General features: G+C 41.9%; 1 protein-coding gene across 1 annotated transcript in view; it reads left to right on the top strand.

Annotated features, from left to right (window-relative positions):
• Positions 1-18,191, top strand: part of LOC126161363 (uncharacterized) — a 249,699-nt gene that overhangs the window by 111,818 nt on the left and 119,690 nt on the right. Inside the window, exons 7-8 of the mRNA XM_049917133.1 lie at positions 3,773-3,955; positions 17,749-17,925. Of these exons, the coding sequence (XP_049773090.1) occupies positions 3,773-3,955; positions 17,749-17,925 (360 nt within the window). The remainder of the gene's footprint in view (positions 1-3,772; positions 3,956-17,748; positions 17,926-18,191) is intronic.

Here is an 18,191-nt window from a genome sequence, read left to right on the forward strand (position 1 = left end):
GATACTTTGTTGAATAAACCATTCGCAGAAGAGTACCCGTGCAGGAAAATCAGCTGCAGGTAGTTTAAGTGGTATGGATGCAGCTGGTCCTCTGTAATACTCGCCAGACAGTCATGTGGTCAACCTTCAGTGTTGTAGCTAGATGCCTTGTAACGACACTATGGTCGTCGTAAACAGCATGCGGAATGAAACTTCCTGGAAGATTAAAACTGTGTGCCCGACCGAGACTCGAACTCGGGACCTTTGCCTTTCGCGCGCAAGTGCTCTACCATCTTTTTTTGGGGGAGGGGGGCGCTCCCATCTCCCCTTCTAGCCCTTCCATTCGCTCTCCTTCATGCGCCTTCTTCGGCGAGCTTCAATGCCACTTTTATATATATATATATATATATATATATATATATATATATATATATATATATATATATATATATATATATGGGTTATGAAACTGAATTGCATCTTGAAGACAACGTTAGAAAATTGTAATCCGTATGGATTACCGTGAAAAGCCGTCTGAGCTAGCCAAGCATGACTCACGCCCGGTCCTCACAGCTTTACTTCAGCCAGTACCTCGTCTCCTACCTTCCAAACTTTACAGAAGCTCTCCTGCGAACCTTGCAGAACTAGCACTCCGGAAAGAAAGGAAACTGAGGACACATGGCTTAGCCACAGCCAGGGGGATGTCAGATGTTCATATCAGCGCACACTCCGCTGCAGAGTGAAAATCTCATTCTGGAAACATCCCAGAGGCTGTGGCTAAGCCATGTCTCCGCAGTATCCTTTCTTCAGGAGTGCTAGTTCTGCAAGGTTCGCAGGAGAGCGTCTGTAAAGTTTGGAAGGTAGGAGACGAGATACTGGCAGAAGTAAAGCTGTGAGTACCGGGCGTGAGTCATGCTTCGGTAGCTCAGATGATAGAGCACTTGCCAGCGAAAGGCAAAGTTCCCGAGTTCGATTCTCGGTCGGGCACACAGTTTTAATCTACCAGGAAGTTTCATATCAGCGCACACTCCGCTGCAAAGTGAAAATCTCATTCAGCATGCAGAATGTCCGCTTCCGGTTGCGATATCCTCGTCCTTCTAGACCCCTTCCGACCGCGAATATCATACTTAAATGGCCCATGTTCCCCAGGACAGCGATCAATGGATTCAATCTTTTTTCTGTCGGGGCGCCTTCGTCCTGAAAATCTCTCCCGGTACAAAAATTGAGCGCGAGCGCCATTTTCGTCAATTAATCCATACATCAAATGGGCATCTGCCATCTCGGTATTTGTGTTCAGTGTCATTGCACGAGCCAAGTCCGATAAACTCTACGTAGTAAATTGTGTGCTTGCAACGGCCGTACTGATCGCTGGAACAGTTGATGTTACCTGTTAACAAGCAATGATTTACGTAGCATGGCCGTAGGGACACGTAAAACAAAAAACTGGCTGTGCACAACGTAACCCGATGTCACCAATAGTGCATGCTCCCCTTGACTTTAACATTCTTTTTTTGCGTGTTTCCCATGATTAATGAGTTGGAGAAAATTAGTTGTAACAAGGAGACAAAGAGTTTCCAGACCTATGTTCACATAACATAATTTCTTTGTCTACGTGTGAGGAATGTGTCCTGCAATTTGATCCGTACAGTTGTGTTACATCCTGCATAAATGATTTGGGAGACAGCGTGAATAGCCAAAAAACGAATTAAGAAAGATTTAGACAAGCTAGTACACTCTCTGATTAGATTGTTGAGTAATGCGCCGGCATCTAGTTATAATAAACCAACCGCACTCGTAAGTGTTGCGTTTGAAGACGAACAGATCCATCACGCCTCGCCAAGAGTATCTAGAGAGTTATCCTACCCTACCTGGTGTCTTCTGCACGTGATGCCCCCTTCGCAGCAAATGGTAACATCAGATCGTGGACACTTCGCCTCGTTGAGATATCGTAGTACCGTTAAGTGAAGATCGTAATGTCGAGCAAATATGGGTAAATGAGGTACATTTCGTTCTGTACTGATCGCAGGAACAGTTCCCGGGGAAGAATATCGTAGGATAGTAAGGACTTTGACATCAGCAATGAATACCTCAAGTAAATTTTAGGTATGCCAACTGTAATTACCATCTCCAGGCCCTGCCGCAGCACAGTATCACAACAATTTAGAGTCACTGATACCACACAGCACATTAGTCTAAGAGTGTCCAACCGCACTTCAATGTAAGCAATGATTCTCGATCGTCGCAATCACGTCCGATTTAATAATCACGATTGTCAACACACTCGCGACAATTTTTGTTGCCTCTTCACGATGATGTCGACTTTAATTGGCAATAACTAAGACATTATACGAGATTTGATGCTTCCCGTAACCGATCCTCGACCATTTGCTTGGCAGATCGCTGCGAAACTCCCCAAGCAGTGATGACGGCGCTCCTCGCCACAAACTCTTCTCCCAATCATGAGACTGGATTTTTCTTATGCTCGTAGATGCTTCGGATACTTTCAACCATAGCCAACGAGGAGAGGTCCCATTATTCCAGCGTTCTGGGGAGTGACAGCGGTGATACTGCTAGCGTCACTGTAGAGTAAGACTTCCTGTCACAGCTGCAGTGACTGAAGGAACTCTAACGGCTGCAATGGTACGTCACGAACATACTGCGTTCCCATGTGTTACATCTCATGCTGTAGTGGTGCCCTTTTTCTACAGAACAGTGCTTGTTCACACGTAGAACGTGAGTCAGTGAACTGTTGGCATGATTTTGAGGTAGTCTTGCGGTCTGCCAGAGCCCTAGATCTGTCTCCAATAAAGCTTAGTGTCAGTATCCAGGAAATCAAGGGCCAGTTACATGGATTAAGTTAGTTGGTTTGACTGGTTTTTTCGGGGCAGGTGGCCAGACAGTGAGGTCATCTGTGCCATTGGATTGTGGTAGGACGGGTAAGGAAGTCGGCTATGCTCTTTCACAGTATCCATCCCAGCGTTTATTTACCTGAAGCGATTTAGGGAAATAACGAAAAACCTAAATCAGGACGGCCGGACGCTGGTTCGAATCGTTGTCCTCCCGAATGCGACTCCAGTATGCTAACCACTGCACCACATCGCTCTGTATCGGAAAGTTGGCTCTTGAGAAGTTATAACAGTTTTACGATACTCTTCCAAACGAGATCAGTGCATGCATCCATGACAGAGGGAGTGTAACGTCGTAGTGATAAGCGGGCTCATACTGACAAATTTTTTTGTAAACTTGATACTTTAATCACTGAAATTACATCGCATACCGTCTCAACCTGTGACGTTTCATTTCGTTTCCTCTTCCCGTTCTGGCGTTTTCTTTCTTTTATCAGGCAGTACTGAGCTAGTTCTGAAATGGACTGGGAAGGCGAAATGTAGCACAACAGTTGCCACAAAGTCTATTCCAGATCCCTGCATGGCTCTACCTTGAAGATGGAATCGACTGCCAATAAAGCTCTTTAATGAAATCGCAAAGAGCATTCAAGTGCCAAGTAGTGTACCACCTGTAGCTATCCCTATGTTGATTACCTCCTTTGTTGTAGTGGAAAAGATTTTCACTGTTTTATTAATTTTCTTACACATTTTTCACTTCGAAGTCTTTTATAACTGCACATTTCGGACGCTGTTGTGTGATAACTTTCTTGCGATATGATCATATCTCGTTCAGTAAGCCGTCCAATACAATTTTCAAGAAATGCTTGCTCATTTAATGAACACTAGTGTATATAGATATGATATACCAGGGCCAAAAATTCTTATCTGAAATTTTCGCCACCGTCTAGGTGTCCCTGGCGCTAACTGGCTTCGAGCTGTTTGCCAAGGCAATACTCGTGGGCAACACCACCGCCAAAGGGAAGGCAGTGGAGGTGAAGCACGAGCGCTCCACACTGGTCATCGCGTCTGGCATCGTCGGCGCGCTGGTCTCCACTGACGGAGAGAATATCGAACTCCTCCGACACGGGCAGGTATGTGTATCATACACCTAGTGATGCATTTTTCGACACAGCAAAAATTACGACTACCGAACTACGCGGAGCAGCTACTAATGGTTTTTGTCGTGTACGAGTAGTAAGATTCAAATACTCTCACACTGTCCTGATCTAGGTTTTAGGACGTGACTTAGCATCGTTATTGCTCCAAGATTGTGGTCGATACCTTCTCCTCTCATTTTCCACTGAACGTCATTGAGAATTCCACGACAGACATTTTCAATGGTACTCGAAAAACGAACCTTAAGAAGAAGTGAAGTTTGTTCGTTTTTTTTATAGATAGAATACAGTCTTTCAACGACAGCGATGTTCCACTAAATGTCATCAGTCTCCTGACTCGTTCTAAGTGGCTCCCCACGGTTTTCTCTCCTCTGCAAACTCTTCCATCAAAGAGTAGTTCTGGCACTAACTTACCAAGTCATTTAGTGGCTATAGACCGAGGTGTCAAAAGTCATGGGACGCCGATATGATGCACATATACAGATGGCAGCAGTATCGCGTACACAAGGTATAAAAAGTCACTGCATTGGCAGAGCTGTCGTTTGTAATCAGGTGTTCCATGTGAAAAGGTTTCCGACCGGGTTATGGCTGCACTGCGGGCATTAACAGACATTCAACGCAGAATGCTAGCTTGAGCTAGACGCATGGGACATTCCGTTTCCGAAATCGTTAGAGAATTTAATATTTCGAGATCTATAGCGTCAAGAATGTGGCGAGAATACCAATTTTCAGACATTATCTCTCACCACGGCCAAAGCAGTGATCGACGGTCCTCAGTTAACAACCGAAAGCAGCAGTGTTTACGTAAAGTTGTCAGTGCTTACAGACACCGCGTGAAATAACCATGAAATCAATGTGGGACATACGACGAATGTATCCGTTAGAACAGTGCGGCGAAATCTGGTGTTAATGGGTTATGGCAGCAGCTAACAGCACGAAATCGCCTGCAGCGACTCTCCTGGTCTCGTAATAATATCGGTTGGACCCTGGTCAGATGAGTCCAGATTTCTCATGGTAAGAGCTGATGGTATGGTTTGAGTGGGACGAAGACCTCTAAGAAGCCACGAAAGTTGTCAACAAGGCGCTGTGCAGGCACGTTATGGATCCATAATGGTGTCTGCTGTGTTTACATGAAATGTACTGGGTCATCTGGTCCACCTGAGTCGATCAGTCACTGAAAATGGTTATATTCGACTACTAGCAGACAATTTGCAGCCATTCATGGACTCCATATTTCCAAGCTTGTCACCGCTGCAATCGTCCACAACTGGTTTGGAGAACATTATGCACAGTTCGAGCGCATGATTTTGCACCCACATCGCCCGACATGAATCCCCTCGAACATTTATAGGACGCAATCGAGAGATTAGCTCGTATACAAACATCTTACAGCAACACTTCCGCAATGAAGGATGGCTGTAGACGGAACATGCCTCAATATTTCTGCAGGGGTGTCCGAACGACTTGCTGAGTCCGTGCCACGTCGAACTGCTGCTCTAGGGCGGGCAAAATGATAATGCGACGATTTCGGTCTGTGGGGCGCTCAACTGCGTGGTTATCAGCGCCCGTATAAATTTCCAGTCTTTGCAGACTCCAGTCTCGTCATTTTCCCGAATGATGATGAAATTATGAGGACAACACAAACACCCTGTCCCCCGGGGAGGACAAAATCCCGGAGTCGAACCCGGGACCCCATGATCCAGGGGCAGCAACGGTTGCCACTTAGCTGTTTTTTTTTTTCGCTTTGTTTCGGTGTTGTTCGTCACGTTTGGTCTGAATGGATGTTACATGACATCCGTTCAAGTTGACCGTTGATTCCTTACTCAGTTTCTTACTACACAGGGCAACCAGCCCTCTGACCAAACACGCTGAGATGCCGGCGCCACTAGATCACGAGCTGCGGACAGGCAAAAGGGGGTGCGATACCATATTAGGAGGTATCCCATGACTTCTGTCACGTCAGTGTATCCCAGTCTCTGTCCTGTCTTCCCCTATAGTTGTTATGCTCTACATCTGTTTGTAGTGTCATGGGAGATATTCCCTGATGACTTAGCATCTAGTACTCTCTCCCTTCTTCTTGAAAGTGTTTTCCACGTGTTCCTTTTCTCGATGTTTCTAGTGACAAGCTCCTCATTTCTTATTTTACCAACCACCTAATTTTCAAAAACCTTCTAAGTACCAAATCTCAGACGTTTTGCTTCTCTTGTTTTCTGGTTTTCCTACAATTCTTTAATCAATTTCATGCAACGCTGTGCTCCGAAGGTGCATTCTCAGAAATTTCTTCCTCAGATTAAAGCCTATATTTGATACTAGCCCACTTCTTGTAGCGTGGAATTCCCTCTCTGCCAGCACTAGTCTGCGTCTTATATCCTCTACGCTTCGTCCGTATTGTGTCATTTTGCGTGCAAGATAGCATAATTTCTTCACTACTTCCACTTCGTGGTGCACAGCTTTGGTGTTAAGTTTACTGTTAATCTCATTTGTGCTCCTCTTCATTACTTTCGTCTTTCTTTGGTTTACACTCATTTCACACTCTGTTCTCTTTAGACTGTTCATTGCCTTCAACAGGTCCTGCAATTCTTCCTCTCTTTCACTGAAGGTAGCAATGTCATCTGAGAATCGTATAATTGATACCATTTGTGGTATCAAAACAAGGAGCAAGAAAGTTTTGATTAGTAATCAGAGATATTATCCTTCTACCACAGTGACGGATAACAACAAATAATACACACAGACTAATACTAGTTCTTGAGCTGGGAATTTAAATCGAAAGGAACGTGTGAGCGCACCGTTCCCCTGTAGCAAAACTAAACAGTTCATATGCGAACTAATTTCGACAAGAATAGCAATGAACGAATTAACCATATAATTAACCGAGTGCGGGATCTCTTTTGCTGCTATTAAAGTGTTTCACCTTCGATGTCCGATTCCTACAGTTATAGCAGAGAAGCAGTTGTTTCTGTCCTTCCTGAAAGCGAATAGTTGTCAGTGGGTTTTTAGGCGAATTCATATGGTATGCAAACAATCTTCTATTTCATCTCGGAGTTGTCTGAGCTTGTAGAACTTCGAGAAGACCACTTCAGCAAATCTACTTCAACTTTAGATAAGAACAACGCAATGACCTCACTGTCATGCGTAGTGCGGTCCCGTTACAGGAGAGATTAGATATTAAACTATTGCCATAGTGGGGAAGCTAATTTAATCTAAACGTTTACTAACATCTCGTTTCATGCTTGGGCTATAACTAAAGTCCGGAATCTGGAAGGAAAAAACAAATTCTACGCCCACTGTAAAAATCATAAATTTCGCTGGATTCACATTTAAGTTCCCATTAGATTCTCTGGATAATTTAAGGCAGCGCAGATATTAAAGTTGTTTTGTCACATGGCGTTGTGAGAGTTCCAAGTAGAGAAGGCAAATTAGACTTTTCCTGGCCAATAAATATGCACAATAAACAAATAATTTTAATCGACTTTAGGCAGCCCAAGTAAGAGTTAAATGAGTTTGTGACTGTTTCTGGCTTGTGCTAAACTTTTGAAGGCCGAAAACCCACGAAATATTGGGACTTTTTCCAGTTTTTCACTTATAGCTTGAAAGCTATACAGCCTAGGCAAAATTACCAAAACACGTGAATGGAAGAGCATATTATTTTGCTTAAAATGACCTATTTAAAAGTTAAAACCGGTTTAACCGTTTAGCCACAATCGACCATCAAACATCGGAAAATTTTTATCAATTTCCGGGAAACGTGGGTAATGCTCATGTTCCAGCTTCTGTAACTGAGAAATGAAAAATGTCGTGCATGAAAGTTCGTACAGCATCAAAGCTTGCGTAACAAGAGTTCCAGAATTTTGAAATTCACCAACTCCTTACGAAGAGACAAGTAAACACGGGAAAGAATTCTTAGCCTTAACCTCCTGCTAAAACTTTTGTGTGAAGTCAAATTACTATCGAACACCAAATCTTACACATTCGTCCAGATATTTAGTTTAAGGAGAGTTAAGCTAGGTAGCTACCTGTCTACCTAGTTCTATGTATTAGTATCAATTAATTACCATGCCAGTCCAAGTTTGTAAAAGCGAGTTCAAAAATGGAAAACACCATATCAAACGATAGATTTTATTAATGGAAAAACATTTTAATTAAAAATTACAATTGACCAGAGATATTTTTCAGAAACATTCTTTAATTAAATATTGTGCTGTACTGACATTCATTTAAAACTTATTTTTTATGTTTTCTGTGTTTTGGGGAAGATGGTCCAAAGGAGGATGCGTAGTCGTCCAGTTCTTCGTTTTTTGTCATGACATATAAATCGACTTCCTCTCCGATGAAGGCAATCGCATCATCGACTTGCATCGAATCAACGAAATGTCCTCTTCTGCTAGTGAGTTAAGGCATGAAACTCCCTTGGAATCGCTGCTTAAAGCCAAGCACTTTATACACCCTTTCCTGCAGGAACAATCTACACTATGTGATCAAAAGTGTCCGGACACCTGCCTGAAAATGACTTACAAGTTCGTGGCGCCCTCCATCGGTAATGCTGAAACCCTTAGCCTTCACGACAGCTTCCACTCTCGCAGGCTGGAAGGTTTCCTGGGGAATGGCAGCCCATGCTTCACGAAGTGCTGCACTGAGGAGAGATATCGATGTCGATCGGTGAGGCCTGACACGAAGAAGGCGTTCAAAAACATCTCAAAGATGTTCTATAGGATTCAGGTCAGGACTCTGTGCAGGCCAGAACATTATAGGAATTTTATTGTCGTCTAACCACTCCGCCACAGGCCTTGCTTTATGAACAGGTGCTCGACAGTGTTGAAAGATGCAATCGCCATCCCCGAATTGCTGTTCAACGGTGGGAAGCAAGAAGGTGCTTAAAACATCTGTGTAGGCCTATGCTGTGATAGTGCCACGCAAAACAACAAGGGGTGCAAGCTTCCTCCATGAAAAACACGACCACATCATAACACTAACGCCTCCGAATTTTACTGTTGGCACTACACAAGCTGGCAGATGACGTTCATCGGACATTCGCAATACCCACACCCGGCCATTTGATCGCCACATTGTGTACCGTGATTCGTCACTCCACACAACGTTTTTCCACTGTTCAGTCGTCCAATGTTTACGCTCCTTACACCAAGCGAGGCGTCGTTTGGCATTTACCGGCGTGATGTATGGCTTATGAACAGCCGCTCGACCTTGAAATCCAAGTTTTCTCACCTCCCGCCTAACTGTCATTGTACTTTCAGTGGATTGTGATGCAGTTTGGAATTCCTGTGTGATGGTCTGGATAGATGTCTGCCTAATACACATTACGACCCTCTTCAACTGTCGGCGGTCTCTGTCAGTCAACAGTCGAGGTCGGTCTGTACGCTTTTGCGCTCTATGTGTCCCTTCACGTTTCCACTTCACTATCACGTCGGAAACTGTGGACATAGAGATGTTTAGGAGTGTGGAAATCTGGCGTACAGATGTATGACACAAGTGACACCCAATCACCAGATCACGATCGAAGTCTATGAGTTCCGCGGAACACCCCATTTTGCTCTCTCACGATTTCTAATGACTACTGAGGTCGCTGATATGGAGTACCTGGCAGTAGGTGGCAGCACAATGCACCTAATATAAAAAACGCATGTTTTTGGGGTTGTACGGATACTTTTGATCACATAGGTACTTGACATTCCTTCTTGCATGTTCAGATATTGTATTGAGCAGTTCCTGGGGCACTGGTGGTTGGGTGGCTGCAACGGGGCCCGTCATTTCCATTTCGAATATTTCTTTAGATCTGAACCTGCAAATAGACCACGAGAGAATGCCGGCGAGCGGCAGCTTCGCTGGAAGACAAACATTCCAAACTGATTCTTTTTCGATAAACCTCTCTGGAACAGCTGCAGATGAATTTCTTTCAATGGTTTGGAGCTGCCACCCTTGTACAAACACCCAATGGACTTCATTCCTGCTTCGGTGACCTTATGAGCTTTGGATCCACATAATCTGAGGCAACTTGTTGGAGGTTCGCCCTCTATTGAAATGTGTTTATAAATTTGGTTTTGCCCTGTCGAAAACATGTAGAGGCCGTGCCACAGCCACAGAACGTGTGAAGAAATAATACATATTTCGGAGAGCTTAGAATTGTTGAGGTTCTAAGTGAGTGTGTCTCTGTTGCCTATTCCAAGTTCCATATAGAAGACACTGGTGACGGATTCTTCCTACTCATTACTATCGGCTATATCGTCAATCAGCAGGACCAACGAATCAGTGCCTTCCCCAAAGTGAAGACGTTTTCTCGCTGTCTCGACTTTTCTGTGGCTGAGCCAACAATTGAGGTGTCTGTGTCCTCAATGATCTGCTTGAGATGATACCATCGACCACATAATTTTTTCTGTCAACACTGAGAGAAAACGTTTCTTATTAAGTTTGTTTATTAAGAAACATTCTTTTTACGTAGTTGGTGACACTGAGTCGGTTAACAAAACAGAAGCGGATCATGAAGCGCGCGCTCTTCGGGCATATTCAGCAGATTTTATGCTTTGCTCAGTTTTCTCCTCAGAGTATCTATCAAACGCTATGGTACAATTTCACTCAGAGCGTTCTTGTGTAGTTCACGTACTTTTCAAGATAAAGGAAACCATTTCGTCGGTATTCCACTTGTTGTTTTAACTCTGACTGCATTTAACAGTTTAAAGAGGCTTGATTTTCTCGTCTTTCGAATTATTCCGTCGTCATCAAAAAGAGGCAAACGGAAAGATGAAGTATGACTCGAGCTGTTGTGAAGACTTCACATGGAAAGGGATCCGATGGAATATTGTATCAGGAGTGATAGGGACTGGTTCACAATTCACAATTCATCTTTACGGTACACTTCATGACTCGTAGGGGCCCTACTCGGTTCTTTCTCAGGAACTGCTATTCCTCACAGTATTTCTCTAGGATATTTTTCATGCTTTATTTTCTCGTTTTCATAAGCACCTTGGCAGTTGATGTCTTCATCCCCCTCTCCTCCAAACATTCCACTATTAGACCGTATGATGGACGTTCCGTGAAGAAATTGATCACGAGAATCAAACTACTACTGAAGTTCTCCACACCAGTGTTGCTTAATTTGAACATTTGGACGAATGAGGATGATTTCGTGTTCGAAAATAATTTGACTACACGAAAAAGTCTTACCGGAAATTTAGCGCTACGAATGCTTTCACGTTTCTATATGTATCTTTGCAAAGGAATGAGTGAATTTCAAAATTTAGGAGCTCTTTCTGCGCAGAATTGGATACTCTTTCACTTTCATAACTGTTAATTTTCGTTTGGAGTAGCTGTTTCTGAATTACAGGCGTTGTAACATGAGACAAACTTGTATTTCCGACAAGTTGGTAAAAACTGCCGATCTTTGACGATAGATTGTAGCTAAATGGCTAAAATTATTTTAACTTTTATGTAAGTCATTCTACGTGAAATTTTATGCTCTTTCAGATGTTTTGGTAATTTTCTGTAGATTGTTATCATTTTCGAGTTATAGACGAAAAACAGAAAAAAGTCCCAAAATTTCGCGGTTCTTCGGCTCTCAAATGTTTAATACAAGCCATATTCCCTGGAAAACTCATGTAACTCTTATTTTGATTGCCAAATTACATTTATTTTCATCTTGTGCATATTTATTGTCCAGCGCGACTTTTTTTCGGTATAATTTTCTTGGGTATTGTAAGTTATCAGTTATAGGATATATTATGAAAACAACTACCATCCACCAACTTTGTGAAACGTTTCCTGCCACATTTCTTTGTTTTTTGTCATTACCAGTTTCGAATGTTTTATTCATCATCTGATGGCTACATTGAATTTACAAAGCCAGCTGTCAATCAGTGGTTGAATCTTTTGAACCATAGTGCACTAAAGTAAAAACATTTCAACATTTCATTTTTGGAAAGGAGACGAAACGAGACGAAAAATTCAAGCTCGAATTGTATAATAAACGAAAGGCCCTTTCTTCTATTAAAATTTGTATATAACATGCATTAAGTGTGAGAATTATTATTTTGTGCAAAAATAAACTTCCTGTATGTTTTTAAATACACAAAACGATTTTGGTTAGAAACATTCTACAATGGTGTATTTTTTATAGCTTGTGTCAAAAAATTTTACTAATATTACCCTAACGCTAGTCAAATACATTAATTAGTTTCTGATGCTCATTCCATCATATATTTGCTGTTACCAACAACACATCGATTGTTATCTCTTTAAGCCCAACCCTGATTCTTAATGCATGCAACATACATCTTTGATTTGTAGCATCTTTGTTTGATATCAGAACGTATAATACCTAATTAAATGTAAAATTAGGATATTCAATGTACAAGTGAAAGTCGTGACCAACTTTTAACTCTGTGCGTACGTGACTGTGATAAAAAAACACGAAACATAGTGATACTAATGTGTTTAATGAATATTTCGTGCTATACGAAAAAAGATGCTAGCCTCTGAAGGTCACATTCGTTGTGAGTACCCGTACATGTTATCTAAAAGCTATGTAATCCTTGCAAATAAGTTTTTGAGCTCGGGAATGCACAGTTTACTGTGAAACCATCTTCAAAATATGTGCGGACAGCTAAGATATCTGCGTGCAATAACAAATTAATTTTGACATTTAGAGCTTATGTATGAGTCATCTGCACACAGTGGGCGTTTGAAGATGGCAGTAGTGGCCGAAATCAGCCATGTTGTCCAATTATTATAGCCAAATAAAAGAATAATCACTTCACTTGATAACTTTGTATGGACTGTGGATTCCAGTTCGAACAAATTATTACAAATTATAACTGAAATCATAACATACATTTTACTACACCAGAACAGCGTCGGGAAGGTATTCAGGCTTGCTTTTATTGTAAAAACATACAAAAATTATTAAAGATTTTGAAGGGATCTTATAAAAAACAGAAAAAATCGTTTTACGAACAAACAAAATATGTTTCATGACATCCATTATAATTTACGATCGAAAGAGCTCAAACTCTTATGAGGAGGTGGAAGACAGTCTACGAGGAGCTACGAAGCGGATAAATTGTAACAAATTTCACTACATATTGATGTGAATTTTAAAATATACGTGAAAGAAAAAGGATGAATCTTCAGTGGGAAATTACGGATATGTCACCAGAACTAACAGATGTCGTAAGTTACTAGAATTACCCGATGACTTGTTTGACAATAACGAGCGGCCAGAAGAATAGAAATAGAACATGGATGAGATAAAAAAAACCACACACACACACTTTCAAGTAGGAACATATAAATGCAGATTATGACTATTTATGTAAGAACAGGTAGATACGTCACAGTGAGTAACAAGTTCAGTAACTTAAAAAATGAACGCTGTACAGAGCACAGACGAAAAGGCAATTCTTTTTAAGAAATCCACTTGTTCAAATAGAAAAAGAAAATACTCTTAGCACAAATTACTAATGACATCATAGAACAAGGCAGCACATTCTGAGCAATTGAAGGCAGTGACTATATGAACAGAAAAATACAAAGGAAGATAAAAATTGCATGAAGGTTTCAAAACTTTCTTTATTGACTTTATTTACTTATGTATCAGATTCCCAGGGACTAGCGAACCAAAGCTACTTGGTCATGGAGCGAATAAATATCTAGTTTATAGAAGGCTTATTAGAAAATTTACAAACAGAAAAAAATAAAGGCTTAATAAAACACGAGATAAATTTTTAGAAACTACATGACAAAGGAACACATTACAGAGAAATGTTCTCAACTACTGAGAGGGACTCCTGTACAGAATGGAAATGGAGGGCCACAAGGAAACCTGTCATTATTGATCTGATGACTCAGTTCTTTCAGTTCCGATGAAAGCATACGCTGAAACCTGCTGAATAATGCACGCCTTTCTGTGTATTGCTTGAGGAAGTGTTGTCCAGATGCATATCGTTTAACGTCTAGTCTTCACTAATGTCCACATGTCCACATAACATATTTTCTTTCTTTGTGTGTTATGAATGTTTCCTGAAAGTTTGGCCGTACCTTTTTGTAACACCCTGTATATAAGCCTCTCTGTTGGGCAAAAGTTCCGTGTCAGAAAATATGTGCACTGCGTTAATCTGTCCTCTGAAAATCACTTGTTGATGTGTCCAACTACCATACTAGCTAGAATGAGATTATCACTCTGCAGCGGAGTGTGTGCTGATATGAAACTTCCTGGCAGATCAAAATTGTGTGCCGGACCGAGACTCAACTGGGGACCTTTGCCTTTCGCGGGCAAGTGCTCTAGGCGAGGTACTGGCGGAAGTAAAGCTGTGAGGACGGGGCGTGAGTCGTACTTGGGTAGCTCAGTTGGTAGAGCACTTGCCCGCGAAAGGCAAAGGTCCCGAGTTCGAGTCTCGGTCCGGCACACAGTTTTGATCTGCCAGGAAGTTTCATACCATACTAGCTAGATCACTTAAATTACACAGTTCCATATCTCATCTAGAAAGAGAAAAATCTTCTGAATCATCGTCGTGTTTAGTGGTATACTAAGAGGAGCAAAGGACCTAGAATAGAAACCTACAGAAGGCCCCACCGCCTTACATTTATAGCTCCTCTTTCTCTTAAGTGAAATCTTGAGTGTTACTTGCTTTAATTGGCTGGCGAGAAGAGACAGCGAAATTGTTTTAATGATGGGAGCAGAGACAGGAGTCAGTAATTGTTGGTTCATTGCTAGCAGGTTGATGCCTGACTGTGGGAAGAAATATCAGTATTTCAGCGCCAGTATTTGCGTGACTCTTCAACAGACTTCATAAAGTTAATCGATAATAAATGCAGGTTCTTTTATTGACCATGCAATATGCATTCAAGGCTGCAGCAACGGCAGGCGATCAATAGCATCAGCATATTAGCGACTCTCAACTTCTCCCGTTGCTGACGATTACAGAGCTCTAAAAACATTTAAAATCAGGTTAGGACACGCAATAATGATAATATTAAGTGAAGGTATTATAGTTTTGAATCAGGTATAATTAATCTTACATGCAGATTAAGGTTGGTTGGTTGGTTTGGGGAAGGAGACCAGACAGCGTGGTCATCGGTCTCATCGGATTAGGGAAGGAAGTCGGCCGTGCCCTTTCAGAGGAACCATCCCGGCATTTGCCTGGAGTGATTTAGGGAAATCACGGAAAACCTAAATCAGGATGGCCGGACGCGGGATTGAACCGTCGTCCTTCCGAATGCGAGTCCAGTGTCTAACCACTGCGCCACCTCGCTCGGTGCAGATTATGGAAGATCACATTCTGTTTTCCGTGCAGACAGGAGACGTTCCAGAAAGAAATAGATACATGAAGCTGAGCCAGTTGCGGAATGTTTTTAAAAGAAATTCATACCGAAAAGATTACACAGATTTGATTTGTACTGCTGATATTTACAACATTATCCAGGAGACTGAGAAGCTGTGGATGCTCCTTTATAACGTTCGATTACACAGCTTACATCACCCCAATCAGATTATCCTGTCTGTTAACAGCGGAGGACAGTCTTCTTCTTCTTGCTTTCTACATATAATGTGAACCATCACTGAGTTTGCTTTTTCTTTTCTTTTTTTATCCCATTATGTTTCAACTTAAGCGAAAGAACTGCATCGTCCTCGCAATCAAATGATTTTGTTAAACCAAAGAAAATACCTACTGTCCTCGACCTATTCTTTAGCCCTTCGATATGTCTAAAAATAAAATTATGCAAACATACGTGTATGGCCATTTTTCACTTATGGAAGTTAGCCAAGGACTTATAATGTGAAGCCATTCAAGGACTTCAGTTATCCAGCGAGCAATGCATAAATACAAGTTGGGAATTACTGAGAGATACAGGAAAGCATCAAACGGTCAAGGAGCAAGTGGAAAACGCATGTTGTGATGGAACTGACAAGAAGCTGGCTGGGACAGCTAGCTGGCTAGCTGAGCAATTGAAGTTGTAGGTGGTCCATGACGTTATCCGCTGCATTGCTGAAGGTAGGAAGAGACAGATGACATTAAGAAAAATGCTGTAGCAGCGTGGATGCACACACTTGCAACTTCAAGAGGATGCTTTCAACCCTTTCGGTCCTGGTGTGCTCATATAAGGACATACTAAATAAATGCTTATTATATTAAAATTCTTTAAATTTTACCATTTGTGATTTTTCGTCCTCATATTGTCACAAGCAGAGAGTTTATTTGAGAACAGTGTCGACATCTCCTGTCAGTCTGTGGTACTACAAAACAAAACTGAATGTGCACAGTCACATGGACGCTTCCCAATAATCTTTATACCTCCCATCAGCCGGTTAATATCTTCTGAGTTTAGGTAAAAAAAATTATTGGTGAGTACAAATGTGTAATCTTGAAGGTGGAAACTAAAGGTGTCTTTCACAACGAAAGGTAAGTGACATTTTTATAATTTTATACATGTCTCCAAATGAGGACATTGTGATTGAAAGGTTGTAATAGCGTAGAAATATAGGACATTATTTCGCTGTCTTTTTAGTCACCTTATGGTGATTGCACATTGCCCCCAGTCCAAGATAGACGAAGGCCACTTACATGAAAAGATGTTACAGGGCTCCTCAATTCATCCGAAATTGCGGATCTGTCCGATGATCCTCATGAAAAGTTTGAACAATAGGATAATGACGGAGATAATGTTAGACGTTTTATATCATACGGTTTATTGAAAGCTGAGTAGGCTAGATACAAAAGCCGCTAACTGCATGATAAGTGATCATGATACACTCGTCCCATCCAAACGACAATGCATTGGCAGCGAGAATGTTAGTGTTGCGTACGGATTTGTTACAGCGCAGCCAACGTTAATCGTAATCGTTACGGACTGAAAGGTAGCTTTGAATGTTCAGATTGGTAAGTCTGATGTATGCATTTAGCGGGCTTTGCACCCGAAGACGACATGCAGTTAGCTGCTTTTGAAACCGAACACGATTTTCGACAGCCATTTTCGACGGTTTATAGCGGTTTTGCAACCTGAAACATATTCCATCATGTAGGTACTGAAAAAATCTATACGGCCGTGTGCCCACCTCAAAATCGACATAAAATGAGTTTTTCGATGTCAATAAACTTAACCAACAGCCATATACTTTAAGATATTTTATTTTATTCAGAAAGCAACGTGTTTTGGCTATTCATTTTGCCATCTTCAAGCCCCATACGCTTTTATCCAAATAAACGAACTTATCGTATAGCACCATAAAACACTGGATATCGTGAATTCCAATCGTTATGCAAATGCTTCATTTGTGTAATTTATGTATTTTGGTGAAATAAAATCAAATAAAATACTTTGACTTTTAGACTTATTCTGCACCCACTTGAACACAATGTCCTCATTTGGGGATGCGTTGTATCTCCCCTTCTCCCCTTGGGGGGGGGGGGGGGCACCTCGGCCTCCGAATATTTTATACATCTGAAAAATCATAATTTAATTCGAAGAACTGGATAGCAAAGCCATGAGTTTTTTCAGGAAAAAAATAATACGTGACCAAAAGGGTTAATCTAGCAGTGTATGTTAAATGCCTGCTGCTGCTGACCATGATGTAAATGGTGGTTGTGGTGGTAGTGATGGTGATAGCGACATCGATGAATCGATCATGCTATTCGACTTTCTTGCTTTATACCATTAATAGCATGCCAGCTTTGTAACAGAATCGTCTTACAGAAGCAATAAGAACTACTGTTAGGCATTCAGCATGATAATATGATTATGTCCTATTTGCGTATGACGGACAGGAGGACTACTCGGTGGAGTGGATGCTGGCGCGGTCCGGCTCCGTGGGGGTGGTCCTGCCTGAGGAGACAGGCGTGTCTGCCGCAGCTATTGCCATCACCGTTCTTCGGCACGACTTGCTTAACACCAGTTTCCTCGACGAGGGACTCCACGTTAACAGCGACGTCATCAGCGTACAGGTATGCTAAATTTAAATTGGAGGTGAAGGGAGAAGAAAGGAAAGGAAAGGGAAGGAACTAATGATTTCAGTTGCATCGGGACTTGACTCAGAATCAGCGGCTGCTTATTAGGCAGTTGCGTCAACCAGTGCGCCACCCGGACACGGTGTTCATCGTAACTGCAAGGTCTACCTCGGCACTCCTCTCGGGCGACCATACACTCCCACCTAGCGCAGTCCCCCTCCATGTCCTCCGCGCTCGTTAATTTGAGATTCCCACAGGAGGTC

The sequence above is a fragment of the Schistocerca cancellata genome, chromosome 2 (genome assembly GCF_023864275.1).
Source record: "Schistocerca cancellata isolate TAMUIC-IGC-003103 chromosome 2, iqSchCanc2.1, whole genome shotgun sequence".
Lineage (NCBI taxonomy): Eukaryota > Metazoa > Arthropoda > Insecta > Orthoptera > Acrididae > Schistocerca > Schistocerca cancellata.